Below are 27,500 nucleotides of genomic sequence, written 5' to 3' on the forward strand. Positions count from 1 at the left end.
ATAACTTCACACATTCTTTTTTTGTGGACCCAGCATCAAATTTCTGCTTTTAATCCATTTAGAGAGAATATATTAGAGGATTATGGTAAAAATGTCTAAGTGGTGTAACCATAAACATTGTGGAAGGAAGGAAGGAAGGGAGGAAGGAATGACAGAAGGAATGAAGGAAGGAAGGAAGGAAGGAAGGGAGGGAGGAAGGAAGGAAGGAATGAAGGAAGGGAGGGAGGACGGAAGGAATAAAGGACAGAAGGAAGGAAGGAAGGACAGAAGAAAGAAAGAAGGAAAGAAGGGAGGGAAGGAGGAAGGAAGGAAGGGAGGAATGACAGAAGGAATGAAGGAAGGGAGGAAGGGAGGGAGGAAGGAAGGACAGAAGGAAGGGAGGGAGGAAGGAAGGAAGGAAGGAAGGACAGAAGGAAGGGAGGGAGGAAGGAAGGACAGAAGGAAGGGAGGGAGGAAGGAAGGAAGGAAGGAAAGAAGGACAAATGGAGAGAAGGTAGGAAGGAAGGAATGAATGAAGGAAGGAAGGAAGGAAGGAAGGAGAATATATTAGAGGATTATGGCAAAAATGTCTAAGTGGTGTAACCATAAAAACAGTAACTAGTCCATAAAACACCATATCAACTAGTTTGGCATGATCTTACATCCTTCCTTCCTTCCTTCCTTCCTTCCTTCCTTCCTTCCTTCCTACCTAACACCATATCAACTAGTGTGGCATGATCTTACATCCTTCCTTCCTTCCTTCCTTCCTTCCTTCCTTCCTTCCTAACACCATATCAACTAGTGTGGCATGATCTTACATCCTTCCTTCCTTCCTTCCTTCCTTCCTACCTAACACCATATCAACTAGTTTGGCATGATCTTACATCCTTCCTTCCTTCCTACCTTCCTTCCTAACACCATATCAACTAGTTTGGCATGATCTTCCTTCCTTCCTTCCTTCCTTCCTTCCTACCTACCTAACACCATATCAACTAGTTTGGCATGATCTTACATCCTTCCTTCCTTCCTTCCTACCTACCTAACACCATATCAACTAGTTTGGCATGATCTTACATCCTTCCTTCCTTCCTTCCTACCTAACACCATATCAACTAGTTTGGCATGATCTTACATCCTTCCTTCCTTCCTTCCTTCCTACCTAACACCATATCAACTAGTTTGGCATGATCTTCCTTCCTTCCTTCCTTCCTTCCTTCCTACCTACCTAACACCATATCAACTAGTTTGGCATGATCTTACATCCTTCCTTCCTTCCTTCCTACCTACCTAACACCATATCAACTAGTTTGGCATGATCTTACATCCTTCCTTCCTTCCTACCTACCTAACACCATATCAACTAGTTTGGCATGATCTTACATCCTTCCTTCCTTCCTTCCTACCTAACACCATATCAACTAGTTTGGCATGATCTTACATCCTTCCTTCCTTCCTTCCTTCCTACCTAACACCATATCAACTAGTTTGGCATGATCTTCCTTCCTTCCTTCCTTCCTTCCTTCCTACCTACCTAACACCATATCAACTAGTTTGGCATGATCTTACATCCTTCCTTCCTTCCTTCCTACCTACCTAACACCATATCAACTAGTTTGGCATGATCTTACATCCTTCCTTCCTTCCTTCCTTCCTACCTAACACCATATCAACTAGTGTGGCATGATCTTACATTATAACTTTTATATTAAATAAAGCTAATGGAATAGTATTGTTCTAAATATTACATTTCATCTGAGGAAGCTAAAGTTGGAACAGTTTTCCTCCCAGCTGCTGAACAAAGAAAAACATTTATTCTCCGTCACTTTAAATAGTGTGTGTGGGTGGTATGACGGGTCAACACGGGTGTGTGTGTGCGTGTGTGTGTGTGTGTGTGTGTGTGTGTGCATGACTCAGGTGTGATTAAGTCGCTCTTATTGTATTTGTTTCTTATCAGTGAACCAGCACATGAGCATGAATCTTTATTCTTAGACTCTTTTTGTGTATTATAAAGGATCATCACTCTAACCCTAAACCACACAGCTTTCTTTGGCGGCTAACTTTTTTTTTTTTTTTTCTCTTGAGTCACCTGGTTGGTATTTTCTTGTGTTTGTTCTTTTACATGTTTCTATCACAACTCCGCTATGCATCACTTCAAACTGTAGGCTCCTCATAAATCCTCTCAGTTCTTTCTATAGCTGACCATCATTACGCAATTAACCACAATAAATCCAAAAATAACTCAAAATATTAAGCTGACATCACTTAAAAAGGAAAAAAAAAATCACCACATTTGCCTCTGAGACAATAAAGTATGTTTAGTAGAACACAGCCAGTCACACTCGAGCACATTCAAACCACATCAGGAACACAAATATCTCTAAAAAGGTGCAGATTGTGTAAAATACTGCTGTAACCTATTATTTTATTTATGTACGGTGCTAAAAAAGGCGTATAATTAAAGTCATTCGTGGTACCAAATCATTACAGACTGTTAAATGAAGCCAATAAACCTACTGATGGTTTCTATGTGACAACAGTAAAGTGGAGCTAAGTGTAAAAAACACATATTTATATAACTGGGCGATGGTCACCGTAGTAACAACGGGCTTTGAAGATAATTTGACGTAACAGTCGAACTGCGTCATTAAAACATCACGTGACTTTTCCCTGTAGACTTACACTGTGAAAGAGACGTCGATAAATCAGCAGGATTTTTTTCTTAGCATCATAAACCTGCGAAATGTTAAATTTGATCCGTTTGGTCGGTTTAGATTGTTAGATCTTTTTATTCTCATTGCAAAAGAGAAAGAACATTTTTTGGCTTCATGCTCCACTAAATGAACCCAATACTGATGGTTTATGTGTGACAACCGTTTACGTCATTTCCTGACCTGCACGTCCATCTCAGAGTACACGTGACTAGATGTTTACGACCGTGAGCCTCTTCTGCTTCTGACGACCCCACACACAAGCCAATCGGTGTTTAGGATTAGGCAGTACATGTCTCCAAAGCCAATGAGGACATGTGACCGACGACAACGACAACGTGGGTTTGATTGATTGCTGTTCTAGCCAATGGGAGTATTCGGTGAAATGAAGTTGATAACCTTTTAGCCAATAGTCTGAGGTTTCCAACGGTGTATGACACTAAGCTATCAGTTTGTCTGTCCATAAACAAACTCCAAGCGTAACCGGCGTGCGCCCGGTGCGTAAAAGAGTTGAACCATATATCATTACGCACACGGCATTTTGGTACACGGTTGGTTCTTCTTCGACTTGACATATGACTTATAGCAAAATAAACAGATAGATAGATAGATAGACAGATAGATAGATGGATGGATGGATGGAGGACAGTTCAAATGTCGAAGGGGCAGCTGCAGCGCCGGCGGCGGAGGTACACCTGGTGGAGGAGGAGGAAGAGCAGCAGCTTGTTCCCAAGAAAAACGCGTCTTCAATCGTGTGGCAACATTTTGGTTTCAAAAGGGAAGATACTGCTCAGAAAGATGTAAAATGTAAGTTATGCAAAAAGACTGTCGTCACCAGCCAGGGCAATACATCTAACCTTGGAGTGGAGCAATTATGCTGCCACAGCCCCATCTAGTGGCCAAACTTTTTTTAGCGCACGGGGTGGTGGTAGTTATCGTCCATTTATCGTTATCGAGGTGAACTGCTCAATATATTGTGATATTGGTTTTAGGCCATATCGCCCAGCCCTATGGCTTAATGTGACAACAGTATAGTGGTGCTTAGTGTAAAACATACATAACCAAAAATAAACGTTATTAACCAGAATTCAACGTTCATCTGGGTAGCAATCTAGCATTAGCGAGCTAGCGTTAGCATTAGCGAGCTAGCGTTAGCATTAGCGTTAGCATTCGTAGTACCAAATCATCACAGACTTCTAAATTAACCCAATAAACCTACTGATGGTTTATAAATGTGACAACAGTATAGTGGTGCTTAGTGTACAAAACACATGTATAATTTATATATTTTTATTTATTATTTATTATATTTTTATTATTTATATATTTTTATTTATTATTTATTATCGGTCAGGCTCTAGTTCTGAGTGAAACCATCCAGGTATGAATAGTGCTGCATGTTTTCATACTAGTAAGAACAGAAGAAGAGATTTGATCTGATGAATGTTGTAACTTCATGAGACGTTTATGGTGATCTGTTTGTGCACATTGTGGGTGTGTGTGTGAAGGCGTAGTACATCATAAACCTTTGACCGTCTCTTTATGAGTCTGACCTGCACGCACACACGTACACACACACACACACACGTACACACACACACACACACCTGATAAAGATCTGTTGTCCTACTAATGCTCAACCTACATTTCCCAACCTGGAAAGACCTTTAGGAGGATGTGTGGTGTGTGTGTATGTGTGTGTGTTATATAATATCACAGAACAGCACACACACATGCACACACACACATGAAAGCTATATCAGCTGGGATGTGATGACAGAAACATTAAACTGGGGCATTTGGTCAGGTCAGACAGTTCAGTTGGTTTCTCTTATCTGTGCTGACTGTAAAATGTCCTCACTGCATCTTTTTATGACACTTTTATTACCGTCAGTGTATTTGTTGAAATAATTAGTCACTTAATTGATTCATTGATAAATGATGAATGGACTGTACTCATGTAACGCTTCTCTAGCACTCTTACACTACTCATTCACACACATTCATACACTGATGACGAAGTGCCAACCTGCTCATCAGGAGGGAGACGAACCATTCACACACATTCATACACACAATCGGGAGCAATTTTTGGGGTTCGGTATCTTGCCCAAGGACACATCGACACGTGGACTGGAGGAACTGCTGATCTTCTGATTGGTGGACGACCCTCCTGAACCACAGCATTTGAATAAAAGACAGTTTATTAAACATTTTTAGCTGCAATAATCATAAAAAACGAGTGAAATCCTGGAAGAACTGATGAATATTCACACTTCAGCGTAACTCTACCTCAGCCTTGACCAACTGACTGACTGACTGACTGACTGAGCAGCGTCGCCATCTTCCAAAGAGCCCTACAAACCTAAAAACACAGTTATCATGTGACAGAGCAGCTGTTTGAACAGAAGACAGTAAACGCTTCATTTTACATCATCAGTCATTTTGTAAGTGTCGGAGTCTCTGTTTGCAAATGGAGGATCTCTCATTTTGGATCCAAACTCTAGTATATAGTCCCTCCATCGTGTGTTTGTGTGTGTGTGTGTGTGTGCGTGTGTGTGTCACTGCACGCTGCCGGCAAATGCGGTGATGACTCATGCTAGATACACACACACACACACACACAAGCACCATCTGTTTGACAGGCAGACTGAATCACACAGTAGAGGAAAGCTGTGTATGTGTGTTTTAGTGTGTGTGTGTGTGTGTGTGTGTGTGTGTGTGTGTGTGAGGCTGGAGACAAGGCAGGCAGGCAGGCAGCGTCTCCCGCCTCGCTCGGGCCCGTTAGGATGTGGCGTCGGTGGCGCGCGGCAACGCAGCTCGACGACCTGTCATCCACAGAGACCGCCAGCGACACCGTGACCGTGGAAACAGGATGTTCGAGAGATGTCGGAGTACAAAAGGCAAGATGGAGAGAGAGAGAGAGAGAGAGAGAGAGAGAGAAGGGTGATGGGGTGGTAGGTGGGGTTGGGGGGAAGCTGCAGGGGATTTTTATTTTCCTATTTTTAATCACAACCGTCATGTTTTTACTTTTATTTTTTGGTATTTTGCTTCATCGTTGACGCCATTTTTGTTCTGAATGTGAAGATTTCAGACCTGTGTGTGTGTGTGTGTGTGTGTGTGTGTGTGTGTGTGTGTGTGTGTGTGTGTGTGTTATAGGTGAGTAATGCTATGTTCAGTGGCACTCGGTAAAGAGCACATAGACTGAGAAAGGACGAGGTTGGAGATACACAGTACATGTATGATGCTTGTCGTGTCATCATTTCTACGCGTTCTGATTGGACGACACCACCTGACAGGAACCTGCTCACCTTTGGTTAATACAATCAACGGATTCGCAACCATTTCCGCCATTTTTAGACGCGAATATGACCTCTTCTAGTTGCTATAAACATGCCAGTAAAGGAGCCAGTGAACTCCATCCGATATGCTCGTCGGACAGCTTCGGAAACATCCTCTTCACCATTTCAGCTGTTTTAATTTGTCATTGCAACGACTCCTGGATGACGTCTGGAGCCTGGTTCAGTGTTTTTACTGGACCGCACCACATTGTTTTACCGGATTGCTCTGTGTTAGCCCCCCGCCGCATCAAAGCGCTGCCTCAGTTGTAATGAATGAGAGAGCTTCCTTTTGTTCATATCCTGTGACATCTGTTGGTTTCATTGGAACAAGTATGACACACATGCTGCGTCTCAAATCACTTCTGTTAGTATAGTAGTTAGTAGTCTCTGTAGTAGATTTCGTGATGTTAGTGTCTAAAATCAAACACAGGCCTTTGTGCACTTATCGGAAATGATGGACAGCTAGTTAGCTAGATAGTACGGTGGCTGGGAAGTGGAAAAAACAACATTACAAAGTGTGAAACCATTTTACAGAGCTTGTATTGAGACAAATTTACATTTTGGGGAGAAAATGACATGAGCAAAACACTTTTACTAGGAGTGGGAATCAGCAGAGGCTCCACGATACGATATCACGATACAATGTTATTATACTGTTATATACTGCGATATATTGCAATTCATTAGCTTTTTTCAACTGCAAATTATGTCACCAAAGGAAAACTTCCTCCTGCACGCTGATTGTCTTCTCTGCTGACCTCACCAGAAAACAAACTAGAGCCATCTAGTGGACTCAGAAAGAATTACATACTAAAATAATATATATATATAATAAAAGATTGATACTTGGTGTGTGTATCGATACAGTATTGCCACACAAAATATTACTATACTATGCTGTATCGATTTTTTCCCTCTCTTCCTTTTCACCAGTCCTGAAACAAATTTACGAGCACTGAGACAAATTTACAAATGACACAATCTTTACAGAAAGGAAATGCACCAAAATACTGGAAGTGACACGTAAGTAATAAAGTGAGCGGCCAATTGTGTTGATTTTATGGCCATATTGGGATTTGAACGACCACGCACTGCGATGACTTGTAGAGCACACATGCTCAGTTCAAGAGGACAAAGGAAGAAGAAGAAGAAGAAGAAGAAGAAGAAAATGTATTTATGTAGCCCTTTTCACAGAAATGAGTCACAAAGTGCTTCACAGGAAAGAAACAGAAGATGTAGAGACCGACACAGTCACTTTAAAAATACACAAAGATAAACAAGGACGTTATGAATAATACAATAAGATTTAAATTTGGTTTATCATATGAATTGTGACTGAAAGGGTGTAACGACTGAAAAGAGAGAGAAGATACAACCGCCAACTGTTGAATTTTCATGTCCAATTTTTCCTGTCTTTGCACCTTTTTGTATAATGCTGAAGAGTTTTGCAGCTTTAGAGGTTTTTTTCTCACTATCTGTGCATTTTAAAAGGATTTGGTTAATTAAAACTAGCACTCACCCTCGTCAGTGTTCACCATGCTAACCGATCCTCTCCGCTGTGTTGCAGTGACAGCTACATTGTGCGTGTCAAAGCGGTGGTGATGACCAGAGACGACTCGAGCGGCGGCTGGTTGGCGCAGGACGGCTGCCTGAGCAGAGTGGGCGTCTGCAGACTGCTGCCCAACGAACTGCTGGGCCGAAACACGTTCCTCATCCACGGAGAACGGCTCAAAGACAGACAGGTCAGTCCTGAAACACACGATGAGGCTTCACAGAGCAGAACAACACCAAACTCTGAGCAGTTTCTGTTTACTAAGTACATTTACTCAAGTAGTGTATTAGTAAGGTACTTGTGCTTTACTTGAGTATTTCCATGTGATATTACTTGATTATACTTCCACTCCACTTCATTACAGAGGTAAATATTGTACTTTCTACTCATAATACTGCAGTACTTTTACTATAATACTGCATACTACATCACTATAATACTGCAGTACTTTTACTATAATACTGCATACTACATCACTATAATACTGCTGTACTTTTACTATAATACTGCAGTACTTTTACTGTAATACTACATACTACATCACTATAATACTGCAGTACTTTTACTGTAATACTGCATACTACATCACTATAATACTGCAGTACTTTTACTGTAATACTGCATACTACATCGCTCATAATACTGCAGTACTTTTACTGTAATACTGCATACTACATCACTATAATACTGCAGTACTTTTACTGTAATACTGCATACTACATCACTCATAATACTGCAGTACTTTTACTGTAATACTGCATACTACATCACTATAATACTGCAGTACTTTTACTGTAATACTGCATACTACATCACTCATAATACTGCAGTACTTTTACTGTAATACTGCATACTACATTACTATAATACTGCAGTACTTTAACTGTAATACTGCATACTACATCACTATAATACTGCAGTACTTTTACTGTAATACTGCATACTACATCACTATAATACTGCAGTACTTTTACTGTAATACTGCATACTACATCGCTCATAATACTGCAGTACTTTTACTGTAATACTGCATACTACATCACTATAATACTGCAGTACTTTTACTGTAATACTGCATACTACATCACTATAATACTGCAGTACTTTTACTGTAATACTGCATACTACATTACTATAATACTGCAGTACTTTTACTGTAATACTGCATACTACATCACTCATAATACTGCAGTACTTTTACTTTACAGATATACTTCTCTCAGGCATAAAGCTGCTGTGTGGTTGTCACCGGGTTTTCTTGCAGGTGATTCTGGAGTGTTTCTTAAAGAAGGATCTGGTCTACACGAAGGCCACGCCGACGTTCCACCACTGGAAGGTGGACAACAGAAAGTGTGGTTTGACCTTCCAGAGTCCAGCCGACGCTCGAGCCTTTGACCGCGGAGTGAGGAAAGCTCTGGAGGACCTGACAGAAGGTACGGTCAGGTCACTGTCACTGCAGCCGGGGCTTATGGGTAGAAAAACTCACCTACCCGCTCATAAATCAATACTTAAAAAACTTTATTTAAAGCGGGTGGCACGGTGGTGCAGTGGTTAGCATTGTCGCCTTAGGGCCCATTTATGCTCAATGGATGTACGAAAATGTTTCCGTCCATTTCAAACAATGTTACCGTCACTGCTCACATACTTCCATGCGTCCTTTACGTTGGCATGAATGTTAACCAATACATCCACCAGGGGGCAACACTGAGTCAAAAACAAACATGGCGACTGTGGAGGAGATATTGATAATGTTCCTCTTGCATAAAAGACAAAAACGATATGTTTAAAGTTTCTAACCAACTCGCAAAACCTTTCCTCAAAAAGTTCCTCCATTGTTATTTCTTCTTCGTGTCTCATTAGAGCTACGTATCGAGTAGTGACAGCAACACTGCCCCCCCATGATTTCCGGTGGTACTGCTCCGTTTGGTCCGTATCAGTAAGCTTTATGGAAACGTGCAGAAATACGGACGAAATGAACGCAGAGCACGGACAGAAGGCTCCGTCTGTATCCGGATCCATATTTAACGTTGAGCATAAACGGGCCTTAACAGCAGAGGGTTCTGGGTTCGAACCCGCCGGCCAACTGGGGCCCTTCTGTGTGGAGTTTGTATGTTCTCCTGGGTTCTCTACGAGTTCTCCAGGTTCCTCTCACAGAGCAAAAACATGCAAGTTACATCAATAGGTCATTCTAAATTGCCCGTAGGTGTGAATGAGAGCATGAATGGTTGTCTGTCTACTATATGTCAGCCCTGTGATGGACTGGCAACTAGTCCAGGGACCCACCCAATGACAGCTGGGATTGGCTCAAACCCCCACAACCCTCTAGAGAGGATAAGCAGTTTGGAAAATGAATGAATGAGGTTCATTTAAAGCCGATCTATGACAATAATAATATCTGATCAGTCTGTCACTGTGTGTAATGTGTTTGTGTGTCCTGTCCTGTAGTGATGGAACCTACAGAGAACTATCATCTGCAGCTTCACTGTTCTGGTTCATTCTCAGCTCTCTCATAGCGAGGCTCATAAAAGCTGCTGTGCTCTACCTGCTCAGCACCAAGCAGCAAACAGACACAGTTAGCTGTAGACTAGCTGGATGTGTTTTAGAGCTGGGCGATTATGGCAAAAATCAAAATCACGATTAATTGAACTTTTAATCTCGATTACGATTAATGAACGATTATCTCCACCCTTGATGAACAATGATTCTTTAGTTTAGTATTTTCCACTGCTGCCCTCACACATGAGGATCTTTAGGGAGTGAAAATAAAGATGTTTTAAGGTGTGACGCTGTGGTTAATGTCTAGTTTACTTGATTAGAACTATGTAAAGATCATGGTTTGGGTTCAAATGAAGGAAGGAAAGGCAGAGGAAGAAGGAAGGTAGGAGGGAGGGAGGGAGAAAGGAAAAGAGGAAGGGAGGAAGGAAGGGAAGAAGGACAGGAAAGGAAGGAAGGAAGAAGGGAGGGAGGTAGGAAAGAGAGAGGAAGGAACGAAAGAGAGAAGGAGGGAGGAAGAAGGAAGGAAAAGAGGGAGGGAGGGAGGAAGGGAGGAGGGAGAGAGAAAGGAAAAGAGGAAGGAAGGAAGGAAGGGAAGAAGGACAGGAAAGGAAGGAAGGAAGAAGGGAGGGAGGTAGGAAAGAGAGAGGAAGGAACGAAAGAGAGAAGGAGGGAGGAAGAAGGAAGGAAAAGAGGGAGGGAGGGAGGAAGGGAGGAGGGAGAGAGAAAGGAAAAGAGGAAGGAAGGAAGGAAGGAAAGAAGGACAGAGGAAAGGAAGGAGGGAGGGAGGAAGAAAGGAAAAGCGGAAGGAAGCTGTGGTTAATGTCTAGTTTACTTGATTAGAACTATGTAAAGATCATGTTTGGGTTAAAATCATCACTGGAGACAAGTTTTCTAATTCCTTAAAGATATGCAACCTTTGTTGTCATGGCAACAGTGAACACCACGATTAACTGACATGAGCAAGATTAAGTCGATTAGAGTTTCTAAATGTCGGTTTCAGATTATTTTTCGATTAATTGCCCAGCCCTAATGTGTTTGGAGATAAACTGAGTCTCTTCTCTTCTTCTCTGGTCTCCAGGGTCGACTACATCCTCGTCGACGCTGCAGAACGAAGCGGAGCTCGGCGATGACGACGTGTTCACGGTGAGAAGCTTTGCCTCAGTTTTTCGTCTGAATATCTGTGTGATGAAAATTAAATGATGTTGATGACTGTCGTCCTGTCTCGGCTGTACAGCTTCATTATTCAGTCAAGAAACTTTCCGTCCCCCTTTTTTTTTTTTTGTTCATTTTGGCGACTTATCAAACCTCTTTAACCAAATTTTTTACAGCTTTTCCATCTCCAGGCTTCATGCATCAGAATTGTTTAAAATATTCCTGGATGAAGGCTGTATTCGTTTTATGTCTTTCCAAACTTTCTGAAGGGTAAGGTGAGTATTTTAGTCTTAACAGTAAGAGCAGGGAGCGGCTGTGATTTTGGCTCAGACTCAGACAGGAGATGGTGCTTTTGTTGTGGTGATAAGTTGCTTTAATAGTTTATATGTGTGTGTGTGTGTGTGCGTGTGTGTGTTTCAGGGCTGTCAGACAGGAAGTATGAAGGATGGGAGGGTTAGGTATCCTGTGGTGTTTTTGACCAGACACACGTCATCTTCCTGTTTGTGCTCACCATCTTTCAGTGTTTGCATGTTTACTGTATGTCTGCACAGGACGCGGTGCAGCGACTTCCTGTCTGCACACATCCAGAAACATGTGGGTTAATTAACTGTAGGTGTGAATGTGTTTGTCAGTCCTGGGTCAGACCACCAAGACTGTAAACTAAACTGTAGGTCTGAAAAGATATAAATGAATCCAGCGGCTCTCGATATTTGTTTCAGTTTCAGGCATCGCCACCAATCCTGTTAGAGTGAAGATGTTCCTGCTGTTAGTGTGATTAGAAATGTTTAATGTGTTAATTATGTTGGACAGATGATTTCTCTGGCCATTTTTCTTCTCATGTTTGGATTCAAAACAACAATGAACTGATAATAAGTATTGTGTGTTTATCCAAAGCTCATTGTTTTACTCTTTGGCTGCAACTTTACTGTTTTATAATACTAATAACTTTATTTGTAGAGCACTTTTTAAGCTTTCCATAGACAGCATGAAAAATCAAATCACAAATAAGAAAAAGAAAACCACAAGAACAGGCATACAGATTAAAGACCATATAAAAGAAGCTGACGCTATTAACCTCCTGCGACCCTGCGTCCTCATATGGAGACATTACATTTTGGGTTTCCTGGATCTTATACTTCATTCTGCTTAACTTTGACCTGTTGTTCTCATTCATACGCGCTTTTTGTGCCACCTAGTGGTGAAAAAGCAAAAACACAATACAGTATAAACTGTAAAAACCAGATGGCATCATCATGGCCAAGTCAATCAACAGTTGATCCCCAGATAAAGGTGGACCAGGTACTCATCAAAGTTTATGACTGAAACTTGTTTATTTATGCTTAATAATATTTGTAGCTTTGTACAAATTTGACTAATTTTAGCAACAAGCTACGACGCTGCTTATCAGGAAGTACTCAAAGACGTTGGGAAGGTGCAAATGTAAAGACATAAATAGTTTTGTACACTGGTCAGTTAAAATTGTGTTATACAGTAAAGTAAACCCCCATATGAGGACTTTTATTTCCATAAACAAGTTCCTGTTCCTGGTTCTGTTAATCTGAAATATCTAGAAGAAATTAAAATGCATACCAAACAAAAAGCTCCCAGGAGGTTAAAATAAACTTAAAGTCAGGTGGTTGCTGTATGTAAACTGTATGTGAATAAATAAGACTAGTTATCAGCTGAAAAGAGCAAGTCTGTAAAAGCTCAATCACTCTTTGACCTTAACCTGGACTCTGGAGCTAGTAGGCCTAACCGAGCAGTGCTAGGAGGCCTTTCTGGGTAGTTAGAGGTTAAATGATGTACTTTGATGCCATGTAAAGTCACACATAGGATTTTAAAATAGACTCTGAGCTGGGACATTATAATTGTCCAGGCATGAGGAAATGAATGCATGAGATGATTTTCTCTGTGTTGTTGAAAGATTACATTTCATTTATCTTAAAATTATTCCAGAGTTGGTGGAAATATGATCGTTCCAGTTTAGTGTGTTGTCCAAAGCTTTGCTCAGTGTTTATAGCACTGCCTTTAATATTTGGGTTAAGGGGATCGAGCAGTAGACGGACTTTGGAGGTGCTCAGTGCTGATGATAAGAACCTGTTTCATCAGAGTTTAACTGTAACAGTTTTGTGACATCGAGTCTCAAACAATATCTAAGTAGCTAGCTCTGTCATGTATAACTGTGTATCGTCTGCATAACAATGAAATGAGATGTGATGCTAATGAATGATATGACCTAATGGTAGCATATGGAGAGAGAAAATGATTGGTCCAAGACTTGATCCTTGAGGGATGCCATATGTTGACTGTTTCTTGCTTCACTCTCAACTGAGTCCTTCAGTCCTGAATCCTGCAGGTTTTAGTGTGTAATGTGTTTGATGAATCTACAGAGAGTTATCAGTGTTTCGGAGGTTCCCATCGGCTTTATGGAGCTTTATAGTTTAGTTTCAGCTCATTGTTTAACTGTCCGGCTGCAACTTTTACTGTTCTGGTTTACTCTCAGCGCTCTCATAGCATCGTTTCCAGAGAAAAACAGTTTTAAAAAAGCTGCTGTACTCTGTTTGTCAAATCTTAAATTCATAGTAAATAAGCCTATAACTATTAAAAACACGTCAATGAGCCACACTGCTGCACTGGGTCACATGTTCCTTCATCCCTACAGACACTAGTTTACTGTAACTTGTTTAGAAATGGCTCTAAAGAGTAAAAAATAGCAGTAAGATAGTAATGCACCACTGCAGTCATAATTGCAGTTTTATGTGCAGAGCTTTGTTAGCTTGTTGTTAGCTTGTTGTGCTACATATCACAACCTCGTGACTTTATTCTGAAGTATTTTGAGAAATTAATAATGTTCTTTGATCTGTTTTTCTTTGATGTGTTTTTAATCGTTTTTGGATAACAATGGAGGAATAAAATATATCAGGCTTTGATAAACACACAGTATTTGTTAGTAGATCAGTTCATTGTTGGTTTGGCTCTAAAACATGAGATTTATTGGCAATAAGAGGAAATAGAAAATCGCCAGACTGATCCTTTATAACAATCGTGTGAAGTCGGTTTTGATGCAGGTTTTGTGGAAACAGGAAGATCTGTGTGTTTTATGCATGAGGGAATAAAAACATACTTTATTATTAAAGCTAATTAAAGAGACATTTCTAAACCGTCGATTTTCAAATATGAGAGGTTGGGAAGGTTAGTGTGGAAATGTAATAGATTACTAGTTACTCTATTTTAAAATGTAATAAGTAATGTAACTATTTCAATGACTTCATCAAAGTAATGTAACTTATTACATTTGATGACTTTTCTAATTTTCTAACCAATGTTTCCATCTGTTAGGCTAAATGTTCCCATTAAGCACCAAAATCTAAGTCCAGCTGTGTTTCATAGATACTGACATGATTAATAAGGGAGATCATTTCTTATAAATCAACATTTATCGCTCATTTGAAAATGTATTAATTAGTTCATGTAGATTTTAGAATATAAAATAAAGATATTTGATGAATAAAGTGAGTTTAATTGGCACTGTGACTCCATTTAAGCCCATGTGTGCTCCTTATAAGCCCACATGATGATTTATTTACTAAATATAGAACAAAATATTGATTTCAAAGAATTAAAAGCAGCAATATATTTATTTAGTAACATGTTAAATATTAAAAAATGAGGAAAAACCCTCCTGAGTGAAATCTTAAAGGTCTGACTTCGGATTCAACCACCTTTATAATCATTTTCATCAGTAACTGTAACAGATTACACTTAGATTTATTTTGTAATTAAATCATGTAATGCTGTTGTAACACGATGCCTCTGTTTCTATCCTAATTATCTTGGACCCCAGACTCGTTAGTTTGCATGTGTTCAGGTCCAGCTGACGACTTTCCTCTGTTCCATAAAACAGAAACATTAAAATAATCTCATGTCGCCTTCACTTCCATCGTACGTCTGCTGGGAGGAGCAGGTCTCGCTCTCTGCTTCCCCTTTCAGTCGACTTATTCATCTTTCCACTGGTTTCAAAGAAAAAGGGTGTATAGTTTCCGCAGGATGTCCAGCGCTGGAAGAGAGTTGGAGCTGTCAGTAATCCGTCACCAGGCTGCCTGTTTACATAGCTGGCCTCATTTAGAGGGAAGCCGAGGCTGCTGAGAGGGGAACGTGGCCGAACCGCTCCGGCTGCACATCGCTCCCCTCCATCCTGAAGGCTCCCCGAGGATGAGGAGGAGGAGGAGGAGGAGGAGGAGGAGGTGGATGGATGGGTCTTTTCAGGAAAAAAGTCTTGGAAGGAGCCAGTCTCTGAGGCGCTCTGAGTACAATGAGGATGTAGATCAACATTGGTCAGGAGTAAATAAAACCCACCCTGTCGTGATGCAATGCTTCCTGTCTTCTGGACGGTCTGGAGGGTCTGAACGGTTTCAGGCTCCACAGGGAAACAGCAAGAGGGGAAATGATGTACAGCAGTTATATAATTATGGAGATTTGAACCTTTTAAAATATAGTAAAATCCCCAAAATCTGCTCTTAAATCAGACTGTCGCTCAGATTCAAGTCGATTTGCAGTACAAGTTCAACGTATCCTTCGAAATATAATAACTTGAATAGTTTTTATGTGTCAACTATCTTGATATAAATACAGTTTGTCTTTAAAACAGCAGCAGTTCTTCTCGGTTCACCTGCAAACAGTGTTTCAGTTTCTCTGCAGGTTGGTTATTCCTCCATTTTTGAAGAAGTCACCACACTTCTTCTTCTTCTTCTTCTGTGGATTTTTGTGCATCTCATCTGCTTCTGTCTCTTCATGTAATCCCAGACTGACTCTATCGTCCCGTCTCCATTAAGGAAGTTCAAAGTAGAAAATTTAGGAGTCGGGAACTTTATAGGAACGTCCTCTCACTTGGTCTTTTCAGCTGCTGTGTCTCCATAGCAGAGTGGGACCTTGATAGGAACCACTGGACTCTGACGGTCATCAGTAAACGGCCAATAGAAGGGCTGAATCCAAATATCTGTACTTTACCACATTTGCAGACTTGCGGACGTTGCAAGCTCGTTAACAGGAAGTCCATGAGTTGAGAGGACTGTCCAAAGTCCACAAGGGGTCTCAATTGTACTTTGTAGACTTCACCAGACTTTGCTCAGAAAATTACCCATAATCCTGCAGCAATAGGCTAAGTGACCCTTGTCTTTTTTTTCAAGTGGACATTAAAAGTACAGAAGTTCCTCTCTGAAGAAGCTGTCCCCTGTTTCTTAACCACAAACTAGATTTAATTAAGGCAACGCTAACATGCAACCAGCGTTACAGTATCATCAGGTAGGACTTTCAGCTGAGTCGTGGCTTTTACAGAGAATGCCAGTAAGGTCTACACATCGATATAAATCAATATTTGGTGGTTTTAATGCACTAATAGAAACCAAGAAAACATTTTACAAAAGGTTTTGTAAATGTTTTATGATTATTTATGCAAATGGTCAGATTCCCAAATGAACATGAAAGATAGATTTTGCTGTTATAATTCCTCCTGTTCATATTTTCCTAATGCTAATTTAAAAGTTTATCTGAAGTTAAAATGAGGCTTTAGCTGTATTTATGAGTCAAATCAAGTAGATATCTCAGTAAAGTTAATCATCATTCACTCTTCTTTACTGTTTCCAGGAAAACACAAAGATGGAGTTTCGTACAACAAGACTTAAACTTTGGAAGACCTCAACATGATTTAACTAAATTCAGTTAGCTGCAGCTTCATGTTATCTTCAGATAAAGTTTTTTATACATTTCTGCACAACATGAGGCTTGTGGTTTTTTTGTCCCCCATCATTTACAGTTGAATCATGTTAAACATATAGATTTTAACTCTGGTTTTACATTAGAGGAGCAGCCAGAAATGCAGCTTCAGCAAAATCTGTTCACAACAAAAAAAGTCACACAGCACATATCAGCAGGAAGACAGACACACAGAGTTCAGTGTTCTGATGTTCGTCTTGTGTGATCTGAGTGAGCTCACAAAGCTCGAACCTCCACATGAAAGCAGCGGCGCTTCAACCCAGAGGATGACGTAACCCGGCGCACGGCGCTCGCAGGGCCGCAGGCCGCGAGGCCGGGCTGGGATTCATTTAGCAAAGACCCAATAAAAACACAAAGGCTTCACAGACGTCTGAGCCGCGCCGCTCTGGTTCCTGAGGTCTTTCATTTCTTCCCTCGTTCTTGGCTAATTGCACACAGAAGTCTGGAGGAGGGTCAGTGAAGTGAAGCTCAGGTGGAACCGAGAACCTCTGATAGAACATGTTCTCCTGCTGTTGGTTTGCTGTCACTAAACATCACAGTAAACCTTTCATTTCAGTCAAAAACTAGATTTAAAGCTCAGTTTTGAATGTTTAATTAATTGCAAAGTCTTGAAATTAAACTATGTTCATCTTTATGTTTAAGGGGGATTTGTGGTTATCATCTGATTCATTACATTTTTATTGATGGTAAAGTTTGTTAGAATAAAGCAACAACTTTAAGATACGGTCATATTGTCTGACGTCATGATTTTACAAAATTTAGATTAGCTCCTTTCAAATGGAAGCAAAAAAAACAAATCAGTTGTGGGAAGAAAGAACAGCTGATCTTTTTGTTTTGGTTTGTTTTAAAATAAGTTTTTTAAGCTTTTTAATTGCATGACATGAATGATGAGGACAGGAAAACAAGCAGAAGGAGACCAAGAAAACCCCCATAGTACTGTTACTGACCGCCCTCCAGCAGAGAACAGACAAATATGATTTTTTTTATTTGCTTCTGTCTTCTGCTCCACTCTCTGCATCAGAGACGAAGAAGAGCTTGATTAGTCAACTCTCCTCAGCTTTTTATTTAGCAGATGTTTATAATGGTAACTCTGTAGATATTTTAACTTACTGCTATAATTCCTCTGCTTTTATTTCAGTCCTCTGCTCCTCTTTCTGCTCCTCTGTCTTTTGTGGTCCCAGCAGGACTTTTATCACCTGTATGATTGAGTCCAGATTAACCAGCTTCTCTTCTTCTCTCCTCTCTTCCTGCAGACCGCCACCGACAGCTCGTCCAACTCCTCCCAGAAGAGAGAGCCGGCGATGCACACGCTGGCTCCGCTCAACTTCTGCGAGCCCCGCCGGCACCACTGCATTCTGGGACATTTCTACGAGCAGCACCGGCCCTCAGATCACTACTTCCTGGACCAGGTGAGCAGAGACGAGGTGGAAGGAAGCTCTGAATGATTCATTATTATGGGGATTAAAATCATGTTTGCCTTAAGAGAGAGCGGAAGGAAGGAAGGAAAGGAGGGAAGAAGGAAGGAAAGGAGGAAGAAGGAAGGAAGGGAGGAAGAGAGGAAGAAGGAAGGAAAGGAGGGATGAAGGAAAGAAGGAAGGGAGGAAAGGAGGGAGGAAGGAAAGGAGGGAGGAAGGAAGGAAGGAAAGAGGGAGGAAAGAATGAACGAAAGAGAGAAGGAGGAAGGAAGGAAGGAAAGGAAAGAAGGAAGGAACAGTCAAAACATGTAAATCAAATGTTTATTTTCACATTTTAACCCTTTAAACTTAAACTTAAACCACATGGACGTCTCCCTCTTCTTCTCTGCAGGTGCACATGTTCCCTCATCACGTCAGCTTCCAGGTGGAGGAGGAGGAGATCGTACGCATCAACCCTCGCGAGCGCACCTGGCTCACTGGCTACGGGGACTATCGCCACGCCAACACCACCCGGGACAAACTCACGCAGCCCGACAACCCTGACGCCTACGTCCACTTCAACAAGAGCGAGCCGCCCAAGCAGGACAGCTACAGCTATCCATACCCGCTGGGCTGCGACGGCAAACCCGGCTGCCTGGAGCTGGGCGGCGGCCGCAGAGCCGTGGTGACGGTGCAGCCGCGAGCTCTGCAGCCCAAAGGGAAGCGGCGGACGGACGACGGCGAGCGCTCCCGCTGCGTCTACTGCCAGGACATGTTCAACCATGACGACAACGGGCGAGGACGCTGCCAGGAAGCGCCCGACCCGATCCAGACCTGCATCCGGCGGGTCAGCTTCATGTGGTGCGCGGACAGCCTGCTGTACCACTGCATGTCGGACACGGAGGGGGATTACTCGGACCCGTGCTCCTGTGACACCAGCGACGAGCGCTTCTGCCTGCGCTGGGCGGCGTTGGTGGGTCTGTCGCTGCTGGCTCCGTGCATGTGCTGCTACGGACCGCTCAGAGCGTGTTACCGCTGCGGAGTCGCCTGCCACTGCTGCGGCGGGAAACACAAAGCGGTAGGCTGAGGCGTCGCAGGTCCGCCCCTCCCGCACGGACAGCTGAGACTCACGGGAGGAGCCCGGGAAACGGACGGTCGCTGTGATTTTTATGTTGTTGTCGTCGTTCGTCTCGTCTCTCCAGATTCCAGATGGAGGAGAAGATTTGTCTCAGATGGATAAAAAAATTCCCTGTTGGATTTTTTTTTTTGTCTTTTGTGTCATTGGGGAGCAAACGACTTCCAAATCTCACAAAGACCGAACAAAGAATATTCATTTCTATATATAATTCTATATATAAATATATATATAAACAGGTACTTTATATTTTTACACTCATGTGTTTTAAAGGCTTGAATTTGTCTTTTGTTTTGGGCGTTGTGTGAGGTCAGTATGTCGTGTTTTAAGAGGGAACCGAAGCTCGCTGACACAGGAAGCAGCAACAACAGGTTGCACATTATTATTATTAATTCAGAAGACGAATTTAAAGTTAAACCCTTTGTAGGAGACTCATTGAAATACTGGGAACTTCTAAATTTCAATCCTAGAGAGTTATTGGGGGATATTACATTACATATATTACATTTAATGTTGCAAATCAAAGTCAATGAAGTTACCATATATGGTTCCTCGCTGGTTTTTAGAGTAAAACATTTTCCAAAAAGTCTATATATAAAATGTTGGATGTTTATGGAAGTTACCAAACATAGTTATTCGTCTGATACAGGGTTAAAAATTCAACATTTTTGGAAATATGCATATTGACTGTCCTTCTAATTCATAATTTAATGATTAGTTGATTAATCAGTCAATCTAAAGTAAATCTTAGTTTCTCAATTAAGCGCTTTGAGTCATTAAAAAAAAAAGTCCACTGACTCAAATCTCATGTGAATATTTTCTGGTTTCTTTAGTTCTCTATGAGAGTAAACTGAATATCTTTATGGACAAAACAAGACATTTTAGGTTGTATATTTGGCTTTTAGAAACATTGATTGACATTTTATGGATCAAACAACTGATCAATTAATTAAGAAAGTAATTGACAGATTGATCAGTAATGACAATAATCATTAAGTGCTAAAAGTGTAAAAGGGTGAACTAATCTTTACCAACATTGTTACATCATCTGTTTGTGAATTAATTAAAAAGATGCAGTGTGTTCATTAGTGAGTTTAGAGGTGTTAGTATCAGGTAATGATTATTTACATTATTGATTCATTATTTTCTCATTAGTTGGTCTATAAAATATCAGTAAAGGGTAAAAAACTTCCTCAAATGTCTCGTTTTGTCCACATCTCAAAGATATTCAGTTTACCATCACAGAGGACTAAAGAAACCTGAAAATATTCATATTTTAGAAGCTGGAAACAAAATATTTTGGCATTTTTTCACAAAACAACCTCAGAATAGTTGATTCATTTTCTGTTGACTGATTAATCGATTCACTGACTGATTGTTGCAGCTCTGGTTGGTTTGTGTTTGTTTTACTCCAAACGGAGCGAGTCCAGCTGTCCTGGGTTGGTTCAGATCAGTATTCACACATACAGACAGTGATGAATCTCAACTTATTTTATTTATTATTAGTCATCTAATCTCACAGTTGTTCCTGAATGTTTCGCTCTGTGTCGGCGGGCTCCGGTTCCCTGATGATGTTCAGCAGCGGCTCTTAACTGGTCTGAGAGCCGCTCTGCTTCACCTCCCAGTAAACTGAACAGATAAACCAGTTTGGCTGACCAGCAAGATGACAATCCCCATGTAATCTGTTCAAATGTCCCACAACATGTTGGATTTAAATCAAAGTATATTAAGTTTTGTCAACCACGATGAACAAATAAACTTTATTTTTGACAGTAATACCTCATTGAATAACTCCTCCTGTGATGCATACTGGTCATACTGGTCTGTCTTTAATGGTTTGTGGTTTGGAGGTTTGATTGTTTTGTTTGTTTGTTTTAATTAAGAAGAACAAAAACCCCAGGAAAATAAAGCTATGACAGGAAGGATGCTGCTTGAGATGATTCAACTTAATGTGAGAGCTGAGTATCAAACTTCCTTTTATTGGTTTAATACTGAAATCAAGACGAGGATCCTGATTTAAAGCTTCAGAATATCGGAGTCGTACAGTTAAAACTCACATTTTCGTCAAAATGTCTCGAATGATTCATATTTTGCCCAAAAAAGGAGGTTTTGTGTTGATACCCAGTCTGAGTCTGGAGGGAAACCAGCTGATCCCACAAAATGTTTCTGAGCACAAAGTCTTAAAATGCAGAAAAATGTTCAAACCTGAGAGAAATGCATTTAAATAAAACAGGAACCAGAATGGTGACAGAAACATGAAACTTAAACCTCAACTTATTTTGTTGTTGAAGTGGTTTTATATTCGTCTCACAAAAGAAAGAAGAAAAGGAGGCGACCTTATTTCACTATTATGACTGAGTATCTGGTAATTATAACATCTGTATTTCGTCATTATGAGATCATGGAAACACGGATCAGTCAAAAAGCTGCACTGTGACTTTTACTTCACACTGTTTCATTGAATGACGTTGCTATGGAAACATCTCGGTTTGGATTTATTGACATAAAACAACCTACACAAAAACAGATTAAGTGCAAAACTAACTAAATAAAGTAAACTATAAACAGGATTTAGTAGATTCAGTATTACTTTTTAGACAAATTGTACATTTTTATACCAAAATGTTTTATTCCTCTTTCCATTTCATTACATTAAAAGTTTTTACACCTGTTTTTAGAAACTGTAACAGATTCCAAAGATATCACATCTGGCCAGCTGTTTTTATTTTTGCCTCCACATACTGTAAGGATTTAGATCTAAAGGTTGTGCTACTGTCGGGTCCAGGTGTGCCATGAATAATCACCTCATTTATTGTTTAAAAGAGTTCATATTCTTCACAACTGCAGCTCTATATTAAGATTCTGAGTCTCTACTGGAATATCTTTACATGATTTCCACTTAAAAACTCCTTATTTATCTTCTACTGGTCCTTTATGCAGCCGCTCAGTTCAGCCTCTGTCTATTAACAGGCCGTTTTACCGCCTGTCTCTTTAAGGCCCCCCTTAGCAACCGCCATAGCAACCGCCTTAACGACCAAAGATTCCGGAACATTCTACCTACGTTCAGGCTGTTTTAGCTCCTGTCTCTTTAAGGCCCCCCTTAGCAACCACCTTAGCAACCCCCTTAGCGACCAAAGATTCTGGAACATTCTACCTACGTTCAGGCTGTTTTTAGCTCCTGTCTCTTTAAGGCTTGAGTGTAATAAAAATGTAATATATAATTTTTTTTTCACTTTCACCACATCAAATCTATTCAACAACTTCAGACCTAACCATAGATATAAAGTTTTGTTGTTTTTTTTAAAATATTTTTTATGTTTTTATGTCCTTTTTGTCATAAGAACCCTGGATTTTTTTCAATGGGAAAAACACAAATTATGCAATATTTTCCAAAAATTAGGTGCAAAGTGGAATATTTGGGATGAGGTTATTACAGCCTTGACTAGGTCAATAATTGATAACAACATTGATTTTGATGCATTATGATTTTTGGAGCAATGAGAGTTTATTCAAAAAAACTGACACTTTTTTACCTCGGGACCCAAAATGGCCCCTCTCAAAAAAGTGTGATAAAGATGTAATATATACATTTTTTTTTTACTTTCACTACATCAAATCTTCAGACCTAACCATAGATATAAAGTTTTTTGTTATTTTTTAATATTTTTCATGATTTTATGCCCTTTTTGATCCCTCCTGGCTCAGAATCCTCAGTAGTACCATTTCCACTAAGGAAGTTCCTGGTAAAATGAGCCCACTCTGCTCTGATTTGTTGGCTTCACAAAGCAGAGCAGATTGAAGCCCTGACTTTTGACTTGCAGGCAGCATTTCTATAAACGTTCAACTCAAGTTTTGGAACTTTGACTCTGTTTATTATACAACTCTATAACAGGAAATACCGTAAAAACCGTTGTATCACAGTCTATTTTGGGGGGTGTCAAACACTTTTCTATTAAAGACTGCTTTATTTGAATGCACCACTAGCTTTTTATTTACAAACACATATGTTTATACTCCAAACTCAACAATTAAAACACACATATTCCACCCGAAACAGTGTGTGAGGTTAATGGTTAACGGTTCGGTAATGATTTAATCGAACTGGATCAGTTTATTAACTCAGACTGGAACTTCTCTCTGCATTTTATTGATGAATAGGAAACACTGGAAATATATTGCGTTAAAGGTGCGTCTTATACACCGGTTATTACGGTAAATACCAATAAAGAAGCAGAATACTTCCCTCTTTTTATTATTCAATGTGAATCTTGTTCTTAAATGTTTTCTTAGTCATAATTATGAAAAAGGTCTCCACTTCCTGCTCTGAATAAATATGTAGAATCTATGTATTTGAGGATTCTGCATTTTAAGACTCTTTGCTGTCTTCGCCTGTCTTCACTGTGTCTTCATTAAGAAAGCAAGGTGCTAACTTACCTGGTTGTGATTCTCCCAAAGCTAACACTATTGAATAAACAGGAAACAGGAAACAGGAAACGTGAACTCACATGTCTTTAGAACATTTTTAGAAAGTGTTTTGGACGCTAAAATAATTTATTGTCCTTTTTTTTGAGCAGGTGTGAAAGTGTTTCGACGGTGCTTTTGGTGTTTCTGTTCTTCGTCACTGAGGGTAAACGTACGTGTCATTGCTTTATTTCTCACATTTAGTTTTCTGGTGATCATAAAAGCAGCTCCATGATCAAAGTCAATACATTTATCAAACCAGACCATCAGTTTTTTACTTTAGTTTCATCTCAGACAGCCGCTTCTTTCAACTAGCAGAGACATGAAACTTGCTTTGGATTGTTTACCTTTATTTTAGCGAGGTAAGCTTCATTTATTACTTTTTAAATGATCGTCATTGGGGGTTTTTTAAGGTTTTTTTAAAATCCTTGTGCAGTTTTCAGCACAACGTAATGGTGCATTCACGGATACTCGGACATCTGAGAACGAATTATATTTGATGAATGCTGTCAGAAAATCTAATAAAGTAGGAAAACACTGTGTATGAGCAGTTGGGCAGTAATATTCTCCATTATTACCAGTTGTGTGACATCTTACAACAGAGGAATAAGATATATCTTTGGATAAACACACAATTCTCGTTAGTAGATCAGTTCATTGTTGGTTTAGATCTGAATCAGGCGGGGAGCTCTGGTCCTCTGGAATGAAGCTAACGCGGAAGTAACTTAGAGCTGCATTCGATCAAAAGGCCACCAGGGGGCGACCGTCTCTATACAAGTCAATGGAGAATTCACCAACTTCTCACTTGATTTCTAACCTCAGTAAACGTTTTCAAAATGTGTTTATGGTCTCATTCGATAGTTTAAAGCCTTCTTCAATGCAGTATGATGTTCATTTGGGACATTTTGGCCTCCTTGATTTTATATGTGACGATAAAGCAGGGCATGCATTAGGGCGTGGCTACGTCCTGATTGACAGGTTGATTGCCCAATGTCTGATGGAAAGTAAGAAAGCTACTGGACTTTTGAACGGCTTGTTTAACTTTAAAACACTTCCAGACGGTTCAGTTGACAAGTCAAAAGTAAAATGCAACCTGTGTCAAACGGAGTTTAACTACCACCGGAGTATGTGGAGTTTGAGTTAGCATCTCCACGCTAAACACCCAGGTGCAGCCAAGCCAGCCAAGCCAGCCTCAGCTCCACCAAAGGACCATTTTGGAGTGTGGGAGTCGCAGCAGAGCCATGATTGATTCCCAGTTAAGACACTCTGGTAAGAAATGCTTTACATTATGGGCTTAAAACTGCCTTCAAATGGAAAATAACAGGATTTTAAACATGCAATTCAAAACGCCATTAATCGTGATTAACTATGGAAATTCTGCGATTAATCTCGATTAAAAAAATTAATCGTTTGACAGCCCTAGTATTTGTACTGTAGAGTGGGGAAACAAATAATGCACTTTATCTTCTTTGTGGTTATTTACACAACTTTTTTTACACAATAATGGAAACCAAAATCATTATCTCTGATGTAAAAAACACCCAAAGGGACACAAAGGTCTAAAAATGATGAAAGGGATAAGAGATATTTCTGTTATGCAACATTATATTTAGTTTTTCTGAATTGTTATGAAGAAATATACTCTTTTACTTTATGAGGGTCTTTGAAAACCCTTTAAATCAGGGGTGTCAAACTCATTTTCATTCAAGGGCCACATACAGCCCAATTTGATCTCATGTGGGCCAGATCACTAAAAGGATGGAAGGACGGAAGGAAAAGAAGGAGAAGGAAGAAAATACAGGAAGGAAAGATGGAAGGAAGAAAGGGAGGAAGAAAAGATGGAAGGAAGGAAGAAAGGGAGCAAGGACAGATGGAGGGAAGAGAAGAGAAGACAAGAAGGAAGATCGGAAGGAAGGGAAGATCGGAAGGAAGGGAAGAAGGACAGATGGAAGGAAGGAAGGAAAAGAAGACCGGAATGAAGGAAGAAAGGTAGGAAGGACAGATGGAGGGAAGAGAAGAGAAGACAAGAAAGAAGATCGGAAGGAAGGGAAGATCGGACGGAAGGAAGGAAGGAAGGGAAGAAGCACAGATGGAAGGAAGGAAAAGCAGACCGGAAGGAAGGAATGAAGAAAGAAAGGTAGGAAGGACAGATGGAAGGAAGGAAAAGAGAAAGAAGGAAACTGGGCCGGATTGGACCTCTCGGCGGGCCGGTTCTGGCCCACGGGCCGCATGTTTGACTCCCCTGCTTCAAATGAAACAATCTCACATATGTCCACACTAAAGTAGACATGACTTCATTTTAAGAAACCACAAATCAGAGAATGTGGGAAACGTTATGTAAAATAGGGTTAGGGTTACACGCTTAGCCCCGAACATAAAAAGGTTGGTATGACACTTTAAATCCGACTTTCACAATAAAAGCATTGAGTAAATATTGACGAAATGTCTCTTTGCAGCAAGTTTCAAGTGTGTGAGAGTTTACTGAAGATAAATGAGCTTTTCAAAGGGAGCTGTTGAAAGCGGCGGCTGGCTGGTGAAAACTGATGACATCATACAGAAAAACACAAAACCACCACTTCCTGTCGTCCTCCCGGGTCAAACTGACCCCGTCTGTTTTGACTTTTCCTTCTTTCCTCCCTCCTTCTATCTTTCCCTACTTCATTCTTTCCTTCCTTCCTTCATTCTTTCCTTCCTTCCTTTCTTCCTTGCGTCTGTCCTTCCTTCCTCCCTCCTTCTACCCTTCATTCTTTCCTTCCTTCCTCCCTCCTTCCTTCTCTTTCTTTTCTTCCTCTCTTTCCTCCGCCTTTCTTTCCTTCGTTCCTTCATTTCTCCCTCCCTCCTCCTTTCCTTCCTTCTTCCTCTGTCTTTTTTTCCTTTCTCCCTCCCTCCCTCCCTTCCTTCGCCCTTTCCTTCCTTTCTTCCTCTCTCTTTCCTCCCTTCTGTCTTTTCTTCCTTCCTTCCTCCTTCTTTATTTCCTTCCTTCCTTCCTTCCTTCCCTCCCTCCCTCCTTCTTTCTGTCTTTTCTTCCTCCCTCCTACCTCCCTTCCTTCCTTCTTCCTCTCTCTTTCTTTTCTTCCTCTCTCTTTCCTCCCTTCTGTCTTTTCTTCCTCCCTCCCTCCATCTTTCTTTCCTTCCTTCCTCTGTCCTTCTTTCCTTTCTCCCTCCCTCCCTCCTACATTTCTTCCTCCCTTCCTTCCCCCTTTCCTTCCTTCTTCTTCCCTTCCATCATTCCTTCCTCCCTCCCTCCCTCCTCCCTCCCTTCCTTCCTTGACTCGAGGACAACAGGAGGGAAGAGAGACGAGGTTTGTGTGATAGAAAGGATATAACTCTCTCTACTTCCTGCTCCGTCCCCTCGTTTTTATTTTTCTATCTGTGGCGAGGAACGTGAACCAAAAGCAGTCTGTCTGTCGGACGCAGCGTCTTCGACCTGCGATCACTTCAGCTATTAAAGGAAAGTGCCTGAAGCCTCCTCCTCCCTCATTTATGTCCTGATGTATATTTCAGAAAAAT

The 27,500-nt window shown here is 40.6% G+C and overlaps 2 protein-coding genes across 2 annotated transcripts in view; both read left to right on the top strand.

The window, feature by feature from the left end:
* spred2a (sprouty related EVH1 domain containing 2a) overlaps positions 1-19,481 on the top strand; it is a 34,125-nt gene extending 14,644 nt beyond the window's left edge. The window contains exons 2-6 of the mRNA XM_053336703.1: positions 7,596-7,770; positions 8,845-9,013; positions 11,155-11,219; positions 18,254-18,409; positions 18,807-19,481. Of these exons, the coding sequence (XP_053192678.1) occupies positions 7,596-7,770; positions 8,845-9,013; positions 11,155-11,219; positions 18,254-18,409; positions 18,807-19,481 (1,240 nt within the window). The remainder of the gene's footprint in view (positions 1-7,595; positions 7,771-8,844; positions 9,014-11,154; positions 11,220-18,253; positions 18,410-18,806) is intronic.
* The window catches only part of LOC128376266 (E3 ubiquitin-protein ligase TRIM39-like), a 230,296-nt gene that overhangs the window by 82,931 nt on the left and 119,865 nt on the right, over positions 1-27,500 (top strand). The window lies entirely within an intron of this gene.

This window comes from Scomber japonicus, chromosome 2 (assembly GCF_027409825.1).
Source record: "Scomber japonicus isolate fScoJap1 chromosome 2, fScoJap1.pri, whole genome shotgun sequence".
Classification (NCBI taxonomy): domain Eukaryota; kingdom Metazoa; phylum Chordata; class Actinopteri; order Scombriformes; family Scombridae; genus Scomber; species Scomber japonicus.